Source organism: Ambystoma mexicanum, chromosome 8, assembly GCF_040938575.1.
Source record: "Ambystoma mexicanum isolate Mex_15411 chromosome 8, UKY_AmexF1_1, whole genome shotgun sequence".
Taxonomy (NCBI): Eukaryota; Metazoa; Chordata; class Amphibia; order Caudata; family Ambystomatidae; genus Ambystoma; species Ambystoma mexicanum.
In genome coordinates, this window is record NC_090929.1 from 183466342 (window position 1) to 183483614 (window position 17273).

The 17273-nt window shown below is 45.2% G+C and overlaps 1 protein-coding gene across 2 annotated transcripts in view; it reads right to left on the reverse strand.

The window, feature by feature from the left end:
• AGPAT2 (1-acylglycerol-3-phosphate O-acyltransferase 2) overlaps window positions 1-16839 on the reverse strand; it is an 818715-nt gene extending 801876 nt beyond the window's left edge. The window contains exon 1 of one of the 2 annotated variants that reach the window (XM_069609592.1): window positions 15573-16839. In XM_069609592.1, coding sequence (XP_069465693.1) covers window positions 15573-16081 — 509 coding nt within the window. In that variant the 5' untranslated portion in view covers window positions 16082-16839. The remainder of the gene's footprint in view (window positions 1-15572) is intronic. The other variant, XM_069609591.1, reaches the window with a different exon arrangement.
• Between the last annotated feature and the right edge of the window lie 434 nt (window positions 16840-17273).

Consider the following 17273-nt stretch of genomic DNA (forward strand, 5'->3'; position numbering starts at 1 on the left):
CTACCAGAAATAGCCTCAGAGAACATGGAGGATATCAAGCCTCAGAGAACATGGAGGATATCAATACATTTGGATTTCTAACCCCAGGCCTCAGGGCTTTCAGAGAATCATCTCGACTAGAATCTCTATGTGATAGTTATTCAAAATACAGTATGGTCTCCTATTCATATTAAGCTCTATGACTATGATCCGGCACATCAGCGGACCTACATGTAAAATTGGGAGAGGGATCTCCATAGAACAATAACAAAAAAACAATGGCGAAACATATGGCTGAGAGCGGCGAAATCTATATCAAGCTCCCAATTATAGCAAAATGCATTTAATGTACCCCAAATATGGTATTTAACCCTAGAGACGTACATATATGTTTCCAGGTACATCGGGCCTGTGTTGGCAGAACTGTTCTCAAAGAAGTGCTTGCATTCATATTTGTTGGGAATTTCCAATAATACAGATATTTTGTGAACATGTTCTGCGCAAGATAAAAGGACATCACTGGTATTGCTATACCCAAGAACATTCTTAATATTATCAGGTGATCCTGGCCAGAACCACAAATACCCTCTTTACTCGCCTATGGGCAGACTAATCACTTATACGCTGAGAAGTGCGAAAATACCCATAGTAAAAATGTTGAACTCTTCTGAACCTCTGCCTATAGATATTTGATGGCAAAGAGAAGATAATGATAGAAAAAATAGCTGCAATTGGAAATGTGGTTGTCATTTGTGATTATGTGAATCTGGCTGATTTCATTATTTAGACCAACCCATTCAAGTGCTTTTTCACTGGTGTAATTTCGTTAAATCATGTGACTTGTTGAATGAGACAATTATTTATATTCTGTCTTTTATGAGTACAATCTTTGTGATTCTTTAACCAATAAACAAGTCCTCAATGTATAAAACCTCCTGTCCTCTATCCATTCCTCCTCTTTCTTTGCTGCTCGGCAGTGAGTTAAGTACTTTTTTCATTCTAATATATGTGTGAGTGAGAGTGTTTATATGAGCTTAAGATATTATTTTGGGGAACACGACACTTGTGCGCTTGATCAAGTGGAGCATTTACGCGTCGCGTTAGTCTCAGCACGCATCGTTCTTTTAGAGTGTAGCGTCCTGTCAGGAACTCGACAGCGCCCTGCAGGCCATCTCAGGTACCACACGATAATACGGGCACAGTCCCAGGTAAAACCTGTCAATTGGAAATATATATATATATATATATATATATATATATATATATATAAATAAAATTACGAACCTGGTGATCTATACTACATAGATACAGATTCATATATATGTATTGAATCTCTTTACAGAGAGGTTATAAAGTGCTAAAAATCCTGATATATATATATTATATACAGACACGTGTATTCCCCAGAGGCCGCGAACCATGAGCTCCTCCAGTGATGAGGGGAAGGCTAGTATTAGCCAAAAGAGGAGCCACTCGGAAATGACTGATTGTCCTCCATAAAGCCCTGGGGGCTTCACTGGGACATGGACCTCAGCAAATAGCGCTGATGGAGGACTGGCTCAGATTCTCGCAGGGCCTGGAGGAAATCAAGGGCCTTAAGGCACAGAAAAAATTAAAAGGTGGCAGGAAGGGCGGAAGAAGCCCACACCCCCCCCCCCTCGGGCACACCACCAAAGAAGAAAGGTGGAAAAAGGAAGAGAAAAGGAAAAGCGGGGCCTAGCAGGGGACGAGAAGGGTCCTCAAACACCTCAGATGAGGGGGAGGACGACTGGGAGGAGGAATACTCTGAAGAGGAGGAAGTTCTATCTATATCCTCTTCAGAGGGTGAGGGCCACAAAGCGCCGAAGAAAAGGAAGAATGAGGAAACAGAAGGGGATGGTGCAGAGGACGATGATTTCGATCCAGAAGCACCGATTCATCCCAGATCATCTGAATGGGAACCGCCCAAAAGAATAGCAGCATACTTAAAGAAACGCCTGAGAGCACCACTAGCCAAAGAAGGTAGGAACAAGATGAGGGCAGAATGCCCCAGACCTCACCTCCCAGAGGGTGCTGCGAATACACCCACCATAGATGAGAAGATGATAACCTTCATGGGCAAATACACAAAAGATGTGAGGAAGGGTCTGGATAGTTCCTGGCGATCATACCAGGATAAGATGCTAGATATGACGGGACCCCTCACAAAGATTCTCCAGATGGGAGAGGAAGCCAAAGTCAGAGGAGAGCCGATAGACCCGTCAATTCTAAATTGGGTGGGCCCAGAGGGCGATATGCATGTTGGGGAACGCCAATCATGCCATTACCACAGAAAGGAGGAGATCTTTGTTGGTGAAGATCGACCCCAAATTAAGTGAGCTGGCCTCCTCGGAATCTGCCTCATCGGCAAAAGGAAAATTGTTTGGGGACTCCTTTATCAGGGAGCTAACCAAATTTGTCAACTCCTACGCAGCCTTGGATAAGGCTCAAGCCTCGCTTAAGAGAGTGTTCGGGAGGCACATTTTTGGACGGGCCAGCAGAGGCAGGAGTCGTTCGGCTGGCCGGTTCCAAAACAATCGAGCCTATCAGGACAGAGCTCAATGGAGAGAACAGGAGGAGCGCAGACAAACACCTTTCTTTCCCTCGAGAGGTAGAGGAAGAGGGAGAACTGGCGAGGCGAACGTCAGCAGAATAACCCAGGTGAGAATAACATCCCCACGTCTAAATATCCCAGTAGTGGGTGGGAGGGCGGCTCAATTTTTTAAAAAATTGGTTGAACATATCGGGGGATTCCTGGGTGATACAGACCGCTCAAGGCTTTTATATAGATTTTCTAGATACACCCCACCAGGAGAAACCACCAAGAGGGATAGTAATGAACAGGGAAGACAAGGTCTTCCTGGAAAGAGAATTGAGAGGGCTGGAAAGCAAAAGAGCTGTACGACCCGCATTCGGTCAGAACGGAGGTTACATAAGCAATATGTTCCTAGTAAAAGGGAAGCACAAGACAAGACCAATCATAAACCTGAGAGGCCTAAACGGTTACGTGGTGTACAGACACTTCAAAATGGAAGGGATACACCTATTAAGAGATACCCTAATTCAGGGAGACTGGCTAGCCGGGATAGATCTGAAAGATGCATACCTGACTATTCCCATAGCAGAGGAACACTGCAGATTTCTGAGATTCATCTGGGGGGATGTGACATGGGAGTTTCGATGACTACCTTTTGGCCTGGCATCGGCACCATGGCGTTTCACCAAGATGATGAAACCAGTTGTATCACACCTCAGAGCTCAAGGGATAAGACTTATATATATCTAGACGATATATGTCTGATGTGCCAAGAGAAGGAGGCGCTGATAGAACAAGTACAGATAACAATAGATTTGTTAGAAAGTCTGGGTTTTATAATAAATTGGGAGAAATCCAGTTTAATACCAATGCAGACGATGGAATTCCTGGGTTTCATAGTGGACTCAATTCAGGGAACGCTCAGTCTACCCATTCACAAGGTGAACGATATCAAGAAACAGCTGAGACACACACTAGCGAAGGGAGAACTTACATTGAGGGACATTGCGAGATTAGTGGGTCGTCTAGCGGCATCAATCCAAGCAATTTTCCCAGGACCTCTACATTACAGGGCACTCCAGAGGTTGAAGATATATCACCTCAGGAAGGGCGCTTCATACGAGTCAAAGGTGACTATTTCACAAGAAGTGAGGGAAGAGTTAGAATGGTGGCTCATTCATATGGATGCATGGAACGGGAGAGCGATATTTGGTTCATCCCCGGACCTGATCATCGAATCCGGCGCCAGCAGATGGGGCTGAGGCGCCCGATGCGGAAACCTGTCGACAGGGGGCAGGTGGTCGATCAAGAGACGAGTCTCCACATCAACTGCCTGGAATAACTGGCAGGGTCCTTTGCAGTGAAATGCTGGACCCAGGAGAGGGTTCAATGGTGCGTTCTGCTAAAAATGTACAATGTCTCTGCAGTCAGGTACATCAACAGACTGGGAGGGACAAGATCCAGGTTACTAGCAGAACTGGCAAAGGATTTCTGGGAACTCTGTCTGGAGAGAAGAGTCTCAGTGACGGCGGAATATCTGCCGGGCCAGCAGAACGAAGTGGCCGATTGGAACTCCAGATACCTCAGAGACGCCAGCGATTGGAAGCTGGACGAGGTGGTGTTTCAGGAACTGATGTCTCAATGGGGTCCATACCAGATCGACCTATTTGCATCGAGACTAAACAGGCAATTACCCCGGTTTTTCAGCTGGAGACCGGACCCAGAAGCAGAGGCGACGGATGCATTCCTGCAATCCTGGGGTCAACAGAAGAACTATGCGTTTCCTCCGTTCTCCATGATGAGGACGCTAGCTCAGGTGAGACGACAGGGAGCATCCCTAATCCCAGTTACGCCGGTCTGGAAAGGGCAGGTGTGGTTTCCCAGCCTGCTGGAATTGATTCATCAGAACCCAGTGGCTTTACCCAACACAGAATTCATCATTCGAGATCCCAGAGGCCTCAGTCATCCACTGGTGAGGTCAGGAGGACTCAATCTCTTAGCGTGGGCGATTTCAGGAGATCTTGGGTTAGGCCAAGACTATCGGATGAAGCTGAAAACATCATTAGCGAATCATGGGCCCCAGGGACACACAAAGCTTATAGATCGGCATGGGACAGATGGAGTAGCTGGTGTTCGGAAAGGAATATCCATCCCGATGGAACGAACGTAGTTCATGTAGCTAATTTTTTAGCTCAGATGGCATCTCAAGGAATGGCGTACAGAACTATCAACACTAACAGGTCTGCAATATCTGCATGGCACCCTAGAGTTGAAGGCTTAGCGATTGGGGAACATCCATTAATCTGTAGACTTCTGAGGGGAGTAAAGATGCTCAGACCCCCTAGCGAGAAATATAATCAGTTATGGGATGTAGACAAGGTTTTGAGATTATTTTTATCATGGCCAGATAATCAGGATTTGACACGTAAAGCAATTTCAGGCAAGTTAGCCAAGCTCTTATGTCTTTTAGCATATAACAGATCTTCTGATGTTAGAGCACTGGAGATTAACAGGAAAAGTATACCTCCGAACAGAGTGACTTTTCACATAACAAGGAGGACCAAAACGGGGTTGAGATTTATTTCCTATGAGGCTTTTCCAAATCAACCAAAATTATGTCCAGTCAGATGCTTAACAGCATATGAAAATATGACAAGGGAAGTAAGGCCCCCGGGAGTGTCACAATTATTAATAGCAATTTGGAAACCATTTAAAGCGGTTAGGCCGGCAACCATAGCCAGATGGCTTAGATGGGTGATGGTACAAGCGGGTATCGATATTGAGAGATATGGCGCTCACTCAACTAGAGGAGCGATGGCTACTAAAGCATATAACATAGGAGCCAGAGTAGAGGACATTATGAGATCTGCAGATTGGTCGAATGAATCGAGTTTTAAAACTTTCTATTTTAAACCTATGGAAAGTGCGACATCGTTAGTGGCGAGTAAGCTTTGAACAAGCATAATCCGAGCCTCCGGTCTTGACATAGAATTCAAATTTTCAACACATTCGTTACAGAAAGTCATAATTCTATTAAAGACACAGAGGCGAAGGATTATCCCACCCGATCAATCGTAAAATGTGATGTATTTTAATTCATGTAAGGTTGACATTTATTATGTTTAGTGAGGCATACAGGATGTATATTATATGCAATGTTGTTGTTAATGCTTAATTGGACAGATTATAGACTGTATAGCTGATTTACGATTGTCCCACCCTTGTTTTCGGTCTATAGTGACCTCTCTAATTATGTTTTCTATAGGGACGGCAACAGACAACAAGCAATCTGGAATTTGATCTAGGATGCGAATGGAATGGACAGAATTTCCAAGTCGTACTGGACACAACCTCGCAAGGACAAAGAAAGAGGAGGAATGGAAAGAGGACAGGAGGTTTTATACATTGAGGACTTGTTTATTGGTTAAAGACTTATCACATGGTCAGTTCGAGGACCAATTGAAATGGACTACAAAAACATGGTTATTGTAGTTTTTATTAGTTTTGTATTCATGTTCATTGGTATTTGTTTCTTTGCTGCTGAACAGTAAAGTTGAAGAGAAAGCATAATCATTTGCCTCCGTGTCTTTAAAGGATAGTTCCGGGACTTTTTTTTTATTGTCCCTACGGGTCGGCCATGTGTTTGTAAGCATAAATCGGTAGATCGTAGGAAACTTTCCTATGGACCTTACCCGACTTTTCGCCCATTATCGCACTCGAAATCAGCCTCCATTTTGTGATAATCCTATCATTTCGCCCCATCGACCTGGCTCACCTGCCTTTGCGGCACTAAATCAAATCCCCCGCCCCTGAGCCTGACATCAGCAGACGCGTACTGCCCATTTCAAGCACGTCTCGTGTCAACAATCGCTGCGCCTCAGCTATTGACGTGTTGCCATGGAAATGGCAGGACGCCTCTTTCCCCAATAAGTATAAACAGACCGTTTCACAACATACAGCAGCAGATTTTCGATTCCATTCCTCTCTCTGTGTTACTTCGAGTATTCTGTGACTCGTTTCAGTGCTCTGGTCAGCTACCTTCGCCGCTTGTAGCCCGTGTGAACACCTGTACCATCTCTGTAAATTATTTTACTATCTTTACCGCACAATGGCCACAATAATGCCGTATATGTACGAGCCCGAGTACACCGAGGAGGAACTACTGGAAAGGCAAGCACGCGAAAACGATGGGGATTCGGACGGCAGTTGGGAGGACCAGTCAACGGATGAAGAGCCTGGACCATGTCGCATGGACGGCGTCTCCACCTGGTGCACGTGCAATCGGTGCGAGCTAATGCCAACTGAGGAGGAGAACTGCTGCTGCCGTGAAAATTCCGGGTGCTTGGCCTACATTTCGGAAAGCGAGCAAAGTCTGCAGGAAGGCGAGCAAAGTCCGCAATGCATCACCGAGCTGCCAGAGTTCAGGGAAGCCTGCCTCTCACGGACAGTGTTGAGGATGATGATGGTGCTTATGCACGAACTTCGTGGCACTGTTCGTCCGCGTAATCCGAGTAACGAGTAAGTATACTCTGTTTGTGATGTCAGGGATGCCACCACTATTTCATGGTCGTCTCCCACATATAAAATTACATTTACATATCATTCGAACGCATGTAAATTGGTTCCATATAGTGCATTTTCTAGATATCATTTTTTTCTAAGAAAAATGACATGTGTTACCTGAATCGACATTGATAAGAAAGTTTGGTCAGTTTAATACAGTTTGCATCTTTTTTTTTCACAGGTGGTACAGGCTGGTGGCCTATCGTTGCTTCACTTGGTGGCTTCACGGGAGGCTCGGACACCGCGTTCGGAGAGTAATACCTGCCTGTGCGGTACTTGCCATTAGACAACATTTCCCCAGTGACAGTGGACAATACCGCGGATTTTCCCTCGATGTGCTGCAACCTCAACTTTACAATGTGTAATGTTTATTATTTATGTTTAATTAAAATCTAAAATAAAGCCCAACATATATTTTAACAATGGTTGTTTTGATTTTTTAAATGAATCTAGTGTGTCTCCGTTGAATAGCCTTCCAGTGCCTTGTCTTGTCACACCACATGTCTCCGGCCAGCATCCTCCCTCACGCTGGCCGCACACCTTCAATCCACATAACCGTTGAACCCATATATGCAGCAGTCATACATATATTATTTTGTGGGTTGGCATCAAGCGTTGGCAATAAAAAGCTGTTGGATTTTATTGATACAAAACATGGTTATAGGTAAATAATAAATATGGTTGATCATAATAAATCCTCTTTTTGGGCACCGGGTACAGAGATGACCCCCATATATTCTCCTGGGAGGGTGAGGTATTTATAAACTCACCCCCCTGCCTTCCATGTAGTAGATCCTGCAGCCATCCTCTTACATTCAGTTAGATGGCCTCTCCTTGGTGAGGCCCTGCGGCAAACGGGTCTTGTCTGCACGACCACCGCCCCGATCCACCCCCCGCCCTATCAAAGGCAGTTCGCACCAGGGTACTTGCGCTGCTGGCAAGTGGAGCTGTCAGGGAGCGATAAAGGCCAAGAGGTGCCAAAGACCATGTACACTTCAAAGTGGTCTATAGAGCATGGGTTGTTGTTCCCATGTCTACCTCCAGACCCCGTGTCTCCTGCCAAGCATCCCCCCTCACGCTGGACGCCCCCCTGCAATCCACATAAGTGTGTCTCCATTCACGAGTCTTCCTGTGTCTCGTCTGCACGACCACCGCCCCGATCCACCCCCCGCCCTATCAAAGGCAGTTCGCACCAGGGTACTTGCGCTGCTGGCAAGTGGAGCTGTCAGGGAGCGATAAAGGAAAGGCCAAGAGGTGCCAAAGACCATGTACACTTCAAAGTGGTCTATAGAGCATGGGTTGTTGTTCCCATGTCTACCTCCAGACCCCGTGTCTCCTGCCAAGCATCCCCCCTCACGCTGGACGCCCCCCTGCAATCCGCATAATGCCACGACATATACACGTCATTCATTCACAAACACACCCCTGTTTCGAATTCTTTATAACCCACTTCATATTTCTAATGAGAACTTCTTTGCGCTTTGCTAGTCAACCCGTGAAGGTGCTGGTTATCTGCTCTTCGTCTCTGTGAACTTCCGTGACCACTTTGAGCAAACTCGTCAGTTTGCAACCTGTGAACTGCTCCCTGTTCTACGACAAGAAACTACTCTTATCCCTGCATCTAACTGTTTGTTCGTCAAGTTAAGTCCATGTACCATAATCATTTTGCGTCCAATTTTTTAATTTATATCTATTTGCTAGTAGTCATCAAATTGCATCCATGTTTTCTTTTCGTTCACGACAGTACATGCAAGGAACTAGTCACATGTTCTGAGTTTAGTCAAATTACTTTTTCTATTTTTTGAAAGTTATTGAAATACTTATCCGCATGTGAATAACGTGTATAGTTCCAAGAACCAAAACGGACCTTGCATTGAACCTTTTATGTGTCATTTAATGTTTTAACACATTGGTATTCATAGAGAATTGTTGATCTTTACTTTTCAGAACTTTCCATAATGCCTGCCTGTTCCATTGGCGGTTGCCCTTCGAAGACCCATAACAAATCTGAAGGTACTATAATGCATGTTTTCCCTAAGACAATAGATCAGATAAGAGAATGGGTCCGATATTGCGGATATCCAGCCTCTGAGATAGAAAGTAGAGTCCTAGAAGTCTTTGCGGACAAGAGGGGTGATCGATACCGCATCTGCAGCAGGCACTTTAGCCCAGACATGTACTCCACATCATTGCTAATAAAGAAGAAAACACCGCGAGCGAGGCGAAAATTGCTCTCAACTGCTATTCCCACTCTATTCGTCCACATCCCTCCACTGGTGAGTCAAGTTTACGTATTTATCTCTCGGCATTGCGGTAGTGTGTAGCATTAGCTAACAATAATTTCCCCATTTATGTAGCCACTCAATATGAAGGCGGAAGATTCTCCATCCGTGTCGTTATTGCAGTCATCAGCCACTTCAAGCGCCTATCGGGTAATCTTACTTAGCTATTCTGACACTGACTTGTTTTAGGCATGTAAATCAATAGTTTTAATTGATCGTGTAATTATTTTACCTAATGGTACACCACAGTACTCGTCCTCTAGTCTTTGTTTTCAGTTATAATTATTGTTATCCAAAATAATGCAAGTACTGTCTTTCAGGGAGATGCTGAGGAGTCCAACGCATTGACGACAACCGTAGATGTCACTCAGATGCTCGAGGTACGTTTCCGGACAGTTCCATCGATGGAGATCATCAGATCTTGCATTCTTGTAGCGTGATTGTTACACACAATGTTTCTTTCGTTTTTAGCCATTGGTATGTCCTTCTGTCGTCGCCCTCCTATGTGTCTTCTTTTTTCAATATTGTGTTCATTACTAATGAAAGTCCTATGTTTCAGGGAGTCGATGGAGCATTAGTCCAAGAAGAAGGGGGAGCATGCAGTTACGGGTCGGCGCAACAGCTTGCAGAAGTGTGCACCGCAGTTACAGCGTCCCTTGATGTTCTTATGCATTTCGAGGTATGGATACTGACAGATCAATCATGCGAGATCAAATGACGTGATTACATCCGCTATACTTCCTTCTTTATTAACGCAAGTACTATGTTTCAGGGAGCTGACGGAGCTTCTTCAACAAGAACATCACCCCTAGTAGTTGATGCAGATCTCTGGGTGGTGACACTTCCAACGATGGAGCAAATCGAATAATATTTAGATATCCATTATTTATTTTAGACAACTGATCATTTGTGCAGGTCTATTTAGATGAGCCGTTGACACCTGCAGAAAGTTTATGTTCTTTTAAACAAAATAGAAAACCATACTAATGCAATTACTGTGTTTCAGGGAGTTGCTGAAGCGTCATCTTCAATAATATCATCAATGGAAGTCTATGCGGAGCCCGAGGTATGGATCTTGACAGTTCAATCTAACTAGATCAACAATGCGTGAACTATTGTCGTTTGAATGTTCTACACAATGCGTTCATTCGTGTTTTGCTATTGAGATGTACGTATGGGTATTGGTCCCCAAGTACATTTTGTGTTTTCAATATTATTATACATACTAATGAAAGTTCTATGTTTCAGGGAGTCGATGGAGCCTCAGTGAGTGATGGATGTGCTTATCATGAAAATATAGTCGTTGCAGCGCGAGAGGAAGTGGAGACATGCACACACGAGTCGGAGCAACAGCGTCCAGATGTTGAAGTTCGAGGCAAGAAAGTTTCAAAGAAAAGAAAGCAAAAGAAGGTTAGTGTCCTGTTCACTATATTATGTTGTCTTTCACTGTCAATAGTTCAATACTGTAAATTGTGTTTAAACTGAACATCCCTTTTCTAATCTGTCCTCTAGTTGCGAGTGGGTGTAAGAACTAGATCTACACAGACAGTGAAGCGAACGAGAGATGTTGCTTGTCAAACCTTTTGGCAGGGACTTGAGACTGGAGATGCATCGTGCCAATGGGAAGAATATGAAGTGATTGACAACGGAGCTATACCACCACCAGCCATTGATAGTGAATGTCCTCCTGGTAGTTTGGATGCAGTCGGAGATCAATTCACAGAATCCACACCCGCAAAAAATAAGAGCGCGCGAAAGTTGAAGACATTGTTTTTTTCTCCCATCTCCGGACAAGGAACAGTTGTTGCAGTGGAAGAGAATGACATGGACGACAATGAAACACCATCAATATCACTCAGCATAGCGGAAGACGATATCAGAGATTGTACCTTTCATGCGAGTGACATGTGCTCAACGTTACAGGCCGAACCAGCTGGGATGCAGAGTGACAGTATAAGGAAAGAGGCCAAATTCATTGTATTCGATAGCTGTTTGATGGATATTATTATGATGATGAAATGTGGGCATTGGGTTGGTGGGGAAGTATGTGGGGAGCCATTGATTAATGTGACTCGTGCAATTCGAGGCACTAACCTTAAAATACATGCCACCTGTACACAATATCATCCGTTCGCATGGTCTGCACAACCCATGCTGGGGCAACTGCCAGCAGGCAATCTACTTTGTGCAGCGGCCGCACTTTTTAGTGGTTCAAGTTTTAAAAAGTTACAGTATTTCTTTCAGTTTGTGGGAATCCATTTCATTGCGAAAACTCAGTTCTACAAATACCAAACCGATTATCTATTTCCAGCCATCAGCGAAGCTTGGAGAATGGAAAAAATGTCAATGGAAAGTACATTCGCGGGCAAACGCTTCAGGCTAGCCGGTGATGGACAGTGCGACAGCCCAGGATTTTCAGCCAAGTACTGCACCTACCACTTTCAGGACATGGAAAGTAAGAAAATTGTGAGTTCGGTGGTCGTGCAGGTGTCACAAAGTACATCCTCAGTGGCCATGGAGAAAGTTGGCTTTGTAGCATCATTGCAAGAACTACAATCGCGGGGAATGGTGATCGACCTGATAGCCACGGACAGACACGTTTCAATTGCCAAGACAATGAGAGAAGAGTACAAAAATATAAATCACCAATTTGACGTATGGCATCTTGCAAAAACAATCAATAAAAAATTGTCGGCTGCAGGAAAAAAAAAAGATATGCAAGGTATTTCACAGTGGTCCAAGTCAATCAGCAACCATCTTTGGTGGAGCTCAAAAACATGTGAAGGGTCGTTGGAAATTCTACTGGAAAAATGGCGGTCAGTAATGTTGCACTGTAGCAACGTACATCGATGGTCGACAAATGAACATTTCCACAAATGTGAACATGGCCATTTGTCCACAGAGGAGGCACGGAAGAAGAAGTGGTTGATTCCTTCATCACCCACTCACAAGGCCATTGAAAAGATTGTATTTGATAAAACTATAACAAGAGATTTGAGGGGACTCACGGAATTCTGCCACACAGGAGATTTGGAGGTGTTCCACAATATGTGCCTAAAGTACAGGCCCAAAAGATTGCATTTTGGCATGGAAGGCATGATAAATCGGACTCTTCTAGCGGTCTTGGCACATAACCATAATGTTGGCCGTCAACAAAGTAGGACGACCGGAACTTTAGGGACGCTTCGCTACAATAAGGCCTTCACTAAAAGAAGTAAACAATGGGTGATCAAACCAGTGTTTGAGGATATGCAATATGAGTTTATTGAGAGACTTATCGTAGATGTCCTCGATAGGCACATACATGGAGTGGTGAACGAACCTATGCAGGGGACAACTGCATTGCCACCCAACATTGCCTCTGTTCCATGTCCACCTAAAGCAGAGCTCATTGAGAAATACACATCACGGTTTAAATGATTGTAATTTGATTGTCTGTTCTCTCGAGTCTCCTCATGTTGCAGGCCCAAACTAGAAATGTGTGCTCGCTCAAAGTGAAGGTCAGCTGCTTTGATGTTTTGCTCGGGTGGCGGAACGGCCCACGACCCAGTATAAGGTTCTATTGTGATTTGACCTTGACAGGCCGGGACCATCCCGAAAGACTAAGAAAAGATAATGAATAAAATTTCAGAAACGAAACGATGAGCCACGTTCATTAGAAGAAGTAACGTCGGCAAAGAAGGAGTGGTGTTTCGGGTCTGCCCTACACAGAGACACAATGGAAAATGCAAATATAATGTAAGTAACTTTTGATGAGTTTATACCGCAATTTCATTACTATACAGTGGCTTTAAAGACGGGTTCAGTTGTACTTGTTCGTTCTATGTGGCATATTGTTTTCTACCGCGCACTATCTTGAGGAGAAACATCTGCTTTTACTGAAGTACCTCAAAACCTTCCTCTTTGCTTCTGCTTTCTCTCTCCCTCTCCCCTGCTACAACTGGTCCACTGTCTGCGACCTCGGTCCTGGGCCCTTCCACTCTCCACCTGCACTGCCTCCCTGTCAACCCCTGCACTGGGGGACTGTCTCAGTATCCTACAGCCCCCCCCTTCCCAGCACTTGTTCTGCACTTACCTTGCACTTGCCACCAGCTGGCCCTATTTATTTATTATTTTATGCTACTTACCTTGTACTCCACTCCCCCCCCCTCCATGCCTCGCCACGCCTTTAAACACTTGTGTACACCCAGTAGCGCTGTCCTCGCTATGAAATGAATAATTTTAATAAGGATCTGATGGTGAGACTAATTTCATTTTTTATGTTTTTAGGTACATCATTCACTACTGTCTGTGTCACGAGTACCAGACACCGGCGGACGGCTTCTACAGCCGCCAGTTGCTTCTCCGCGTGAACAACGTTACCACCCTGACCATTTTATGGGACGATCGCCAAGTACAAGTATGCCCTTACGCGGTACTAACGGTTAGATGCAACATACCTACCGTTGTGGTGGCCTAGTGCCTCGTTGTTGGAACAGCCATGCGATTATCAGTGCGACCGAAGAGCTTATTTTTATCGTAAACCAACACCCTGTGTACTGCACACGAACATCGCTTCCCTCAATACGAACTTTTTGGAACATGAGCAAATAAAAATGCAAATCGCTGAATATTCTCTAAACATTTGATGTCAAATAAATGTACTTTACCACATTTACAATCTTGCGGTTTGATTTCAAAGTACAGTTTCATATTCCGAATTGTGGTGCGCTGTATTGTGAGCTGATCTGTGTTGATTTCCGGGGTCTGTGTGGAGTCGCGTAGAAGACGCCTGGGCGCGTTTGCCTACGCAGCTCAGTCACGTCACGGATAGAGGCGGGGAATATGAATGTTTTGATAAAGTCTGTTTCAGGGGCGGGGGATTTGATTTAGTGCCGCAAAGGCAGGTGAGCCAGGTCGATGGGGCGAAATGATAGGATTATCACAAAATGGAGGCTGATTTCGAGTGCGATAATGGGCGAAAAGTCGGGTAAGGTCCATAGGAAAGTTTCCTACGATCTACCGATTTATGCTTACAAACACATGGCCGACCCGTAGGGACAATAAAAAAAAAGTCCAGGAACTATCCTTTAAAAGAATTATGACTTTCTGTAACAAATGTGTTGAAAATCTGAATTAATCTGTTGTCCAACAGAGTAAACAAGTTTTCTAAATGGACAGAGGGAGTCACCATGGAAATAGAAAGGTGAGTTTTGGGCAATTTTATCATTAGATTTCAGTTTTTATTTTCTTGAAGGTAAGAAAAAATTAAGCAGGCAATTTTGGTCAGTGTTGGATTTCAGCTTCGAGGAGCAGATGTGCAGATAAACTTCTCAAAACAAACAGACTGGATGAGAACAGGTAACTGCAGTCCAGTGTGAGACTTTGCAGGCATCGTTCATTCCATGTGCTCACACTTCAATGGGACACATTCTGTCCCCTCCTTCTCCGTCCTCCTGGCCTAACGGAGACGGTGCCAATCTAAAAAGGGCACTCACGTGTGCCCTGGACTCGATCGCCTTGTTTTTTGGAAATGTATGAAGTCTTAGTGCTGTCCCTATTGAAAACGTTATTAGTCATATGCACGGCCATAAAAGATGCCAAAATGGCCCATTCTTAAAACTCTTAACATTGTTGCACGTATGAAGGAAGTAATACATTGGCCTCGCAAATGAGACTGTCAGCAGCAGTGCCAGCAGTAGTAGAAAGGGTGGGGGTTGGAAGTACAATCAAAGGTTACAGCACTAGCTGTCATGTCAGAGTTTGCAATCAGTCGCTCACAGGGACTACTAAAACAACAATTCCCCCTCGGTTTGGAAATCTGCAGCAGAGATGGGCATTTGAAGTCGCGTTGTTCACAAAACGCAACATTCACTAGGTTAATACTCCAGACTACGTGTATGTTGCCACGAGAAAAAGGTAGTGACCAAACTGCCAATGTCGGGGAAGCAGCAGCCAGGAGTTATTATAATTCCACACTTGGCCAAATTGTGTGACCCTGGGCAAATAAGTTTAACTCCGTTGGTCTTGGTGCCATTAACGGTAGCTGTGAGTGCGGCAGATAGGAGAACACTGTTTATATTAACTCTCAACAACAGTTTGGGTACTATATAGCACAAAGTACAGTACTAAATGGTCGGAGCACTGTGTAAGTCGTTTCAATAAAAAAAACAATCAGAACATATAGGTTAGTATAAGAGCATGACAGAACTTGCCTCATGTTGTCCACATTTCTGCCTCCGTTCCTAATCAGACAGACTGGCACTGCCAGGGCCGAAAGCACCAGGCAATGTACACAGTAAAAGGTTATTTTGAAATAAAACTTCAGCGTGCTGTTCATTTCCAGCAGCAAGATGGGGATCACCAGGAGCAGGCAACCCCAGAGAAGCCACGACAGGTCCATGCTGAGTGAATAGAAGTTGGATGGAGGGGCGAAAAGATAGAAAAAACAGAGAAGGGCACTGACAGGAGGCGGGCTGGGGAGGGGCCGCAGGAGGAAGAGCTGTGACGGAAGGTGGGAAGAGGCAGGGCGTGAAATCAGACCAAGACAGAGAGACGCCCAGAATGGAATAAAAACGGAGAGGGGCAGGGCAAGAGGAGGGGCTAGGATAGACAGGGGTGTGTGGTAGAAGTGCAGCGTTAGACTGCAAGGATTGTAGGGCACACATACACTTGGGCGTGTAGTGACAGAATGCAGTGGTGTGCGGTGGAAAAGCAGACACATGGAACGAGTTAGGGTTTATTACGGATGAGGGAGCAGGGTAGAACTGGAATACCAGTCGTCACCTACCCTGTTTTTTCAGGGAAACCGTCACTATCTTTCCTCCCGTACCTTACACCTTCTATTTGTGTAATCTCACTCAATGGGGATTGTTACAAGCGTTCTTGTTTTATAGGAGAAACGAAAACACCCAGCTACAGGATGTGAGACTTGCACCCAGTTAATGAACCTGGCTTACGTTGACTGGGGCCAAAAGAGGGCAGGTGCATGAGAGCTGGAAGGGGCAGAAGGCATTCTTTTTGGAGTGGGTAAATGTCATGTCTACCCATTGCAGAGCAGGGTCCAGCCGTAGCGGGAATGGGGCAGGGGTGCTGCACACTGCACTGAAGCGAGGGTTGGGCGAGAGCAGCACTGGGGGTGGACGGGGAAGCTACATTCACCTTCCCACTCCCAGAGGTCGTTATTTTGGAGGGCGGGGCTCGGCTGTGGAGGCGGAGAAGGCAGGAGCACTCGCTCGTATCGTCCCAGACGTTGACTCGGTTTAGAAACCAGGAAGTGCAGCGCACAGAGGCGGAGCCAAACTGCAGTTAGGTTAGTGGGGGGGGGTGGATGTGAGCTTGTCGCTCATAAAGAGAGGCGGAGGGGTCAAAGGGCAACTTGTGGCCCGAAAAGTTAAAAGTGGGCCGGAGTAAGTTGAAAAGGCCTTGCTCCCCTCGAGCCCGCAGTGGTTGTCCCTGAATAGGAAGTGCTGAAGGTTTATTAGGCCGTTGGCGGTGTGCGCATGCGCGCGTTTAACACGTCACAGGGGTAGACAATGAGAAGAAGCGGGAACGACCCAGTGAGACCCAAGGTGGAAAGGTCCGATTCCTCGTGATGATGTCACTATACAGTTATGAGCCTGACGCACCATTCATCCACGTTTCAAAACTGGCCTCCTATTAGAGGGTTTCGCTCTACCTGAGCTATTTATCGTGCACACAATATAAACCAAAACACGACGTTTTTCAAAAACAGTCATTGAGCACAGGGACCACGTTAAGCCTCGCATTGGTTCCAGGTGTGCAACCTCAAAGGCATTTTTTCGAAATTGGGGTAAAATCAATTTACCAACTTCCCGAAATCAGTGAAATGAAGCACAGTCTAAGTAGGGGGATTAGGTGAGGGTGTGTTGACCCTGGCAGGGGGCCGCATCACG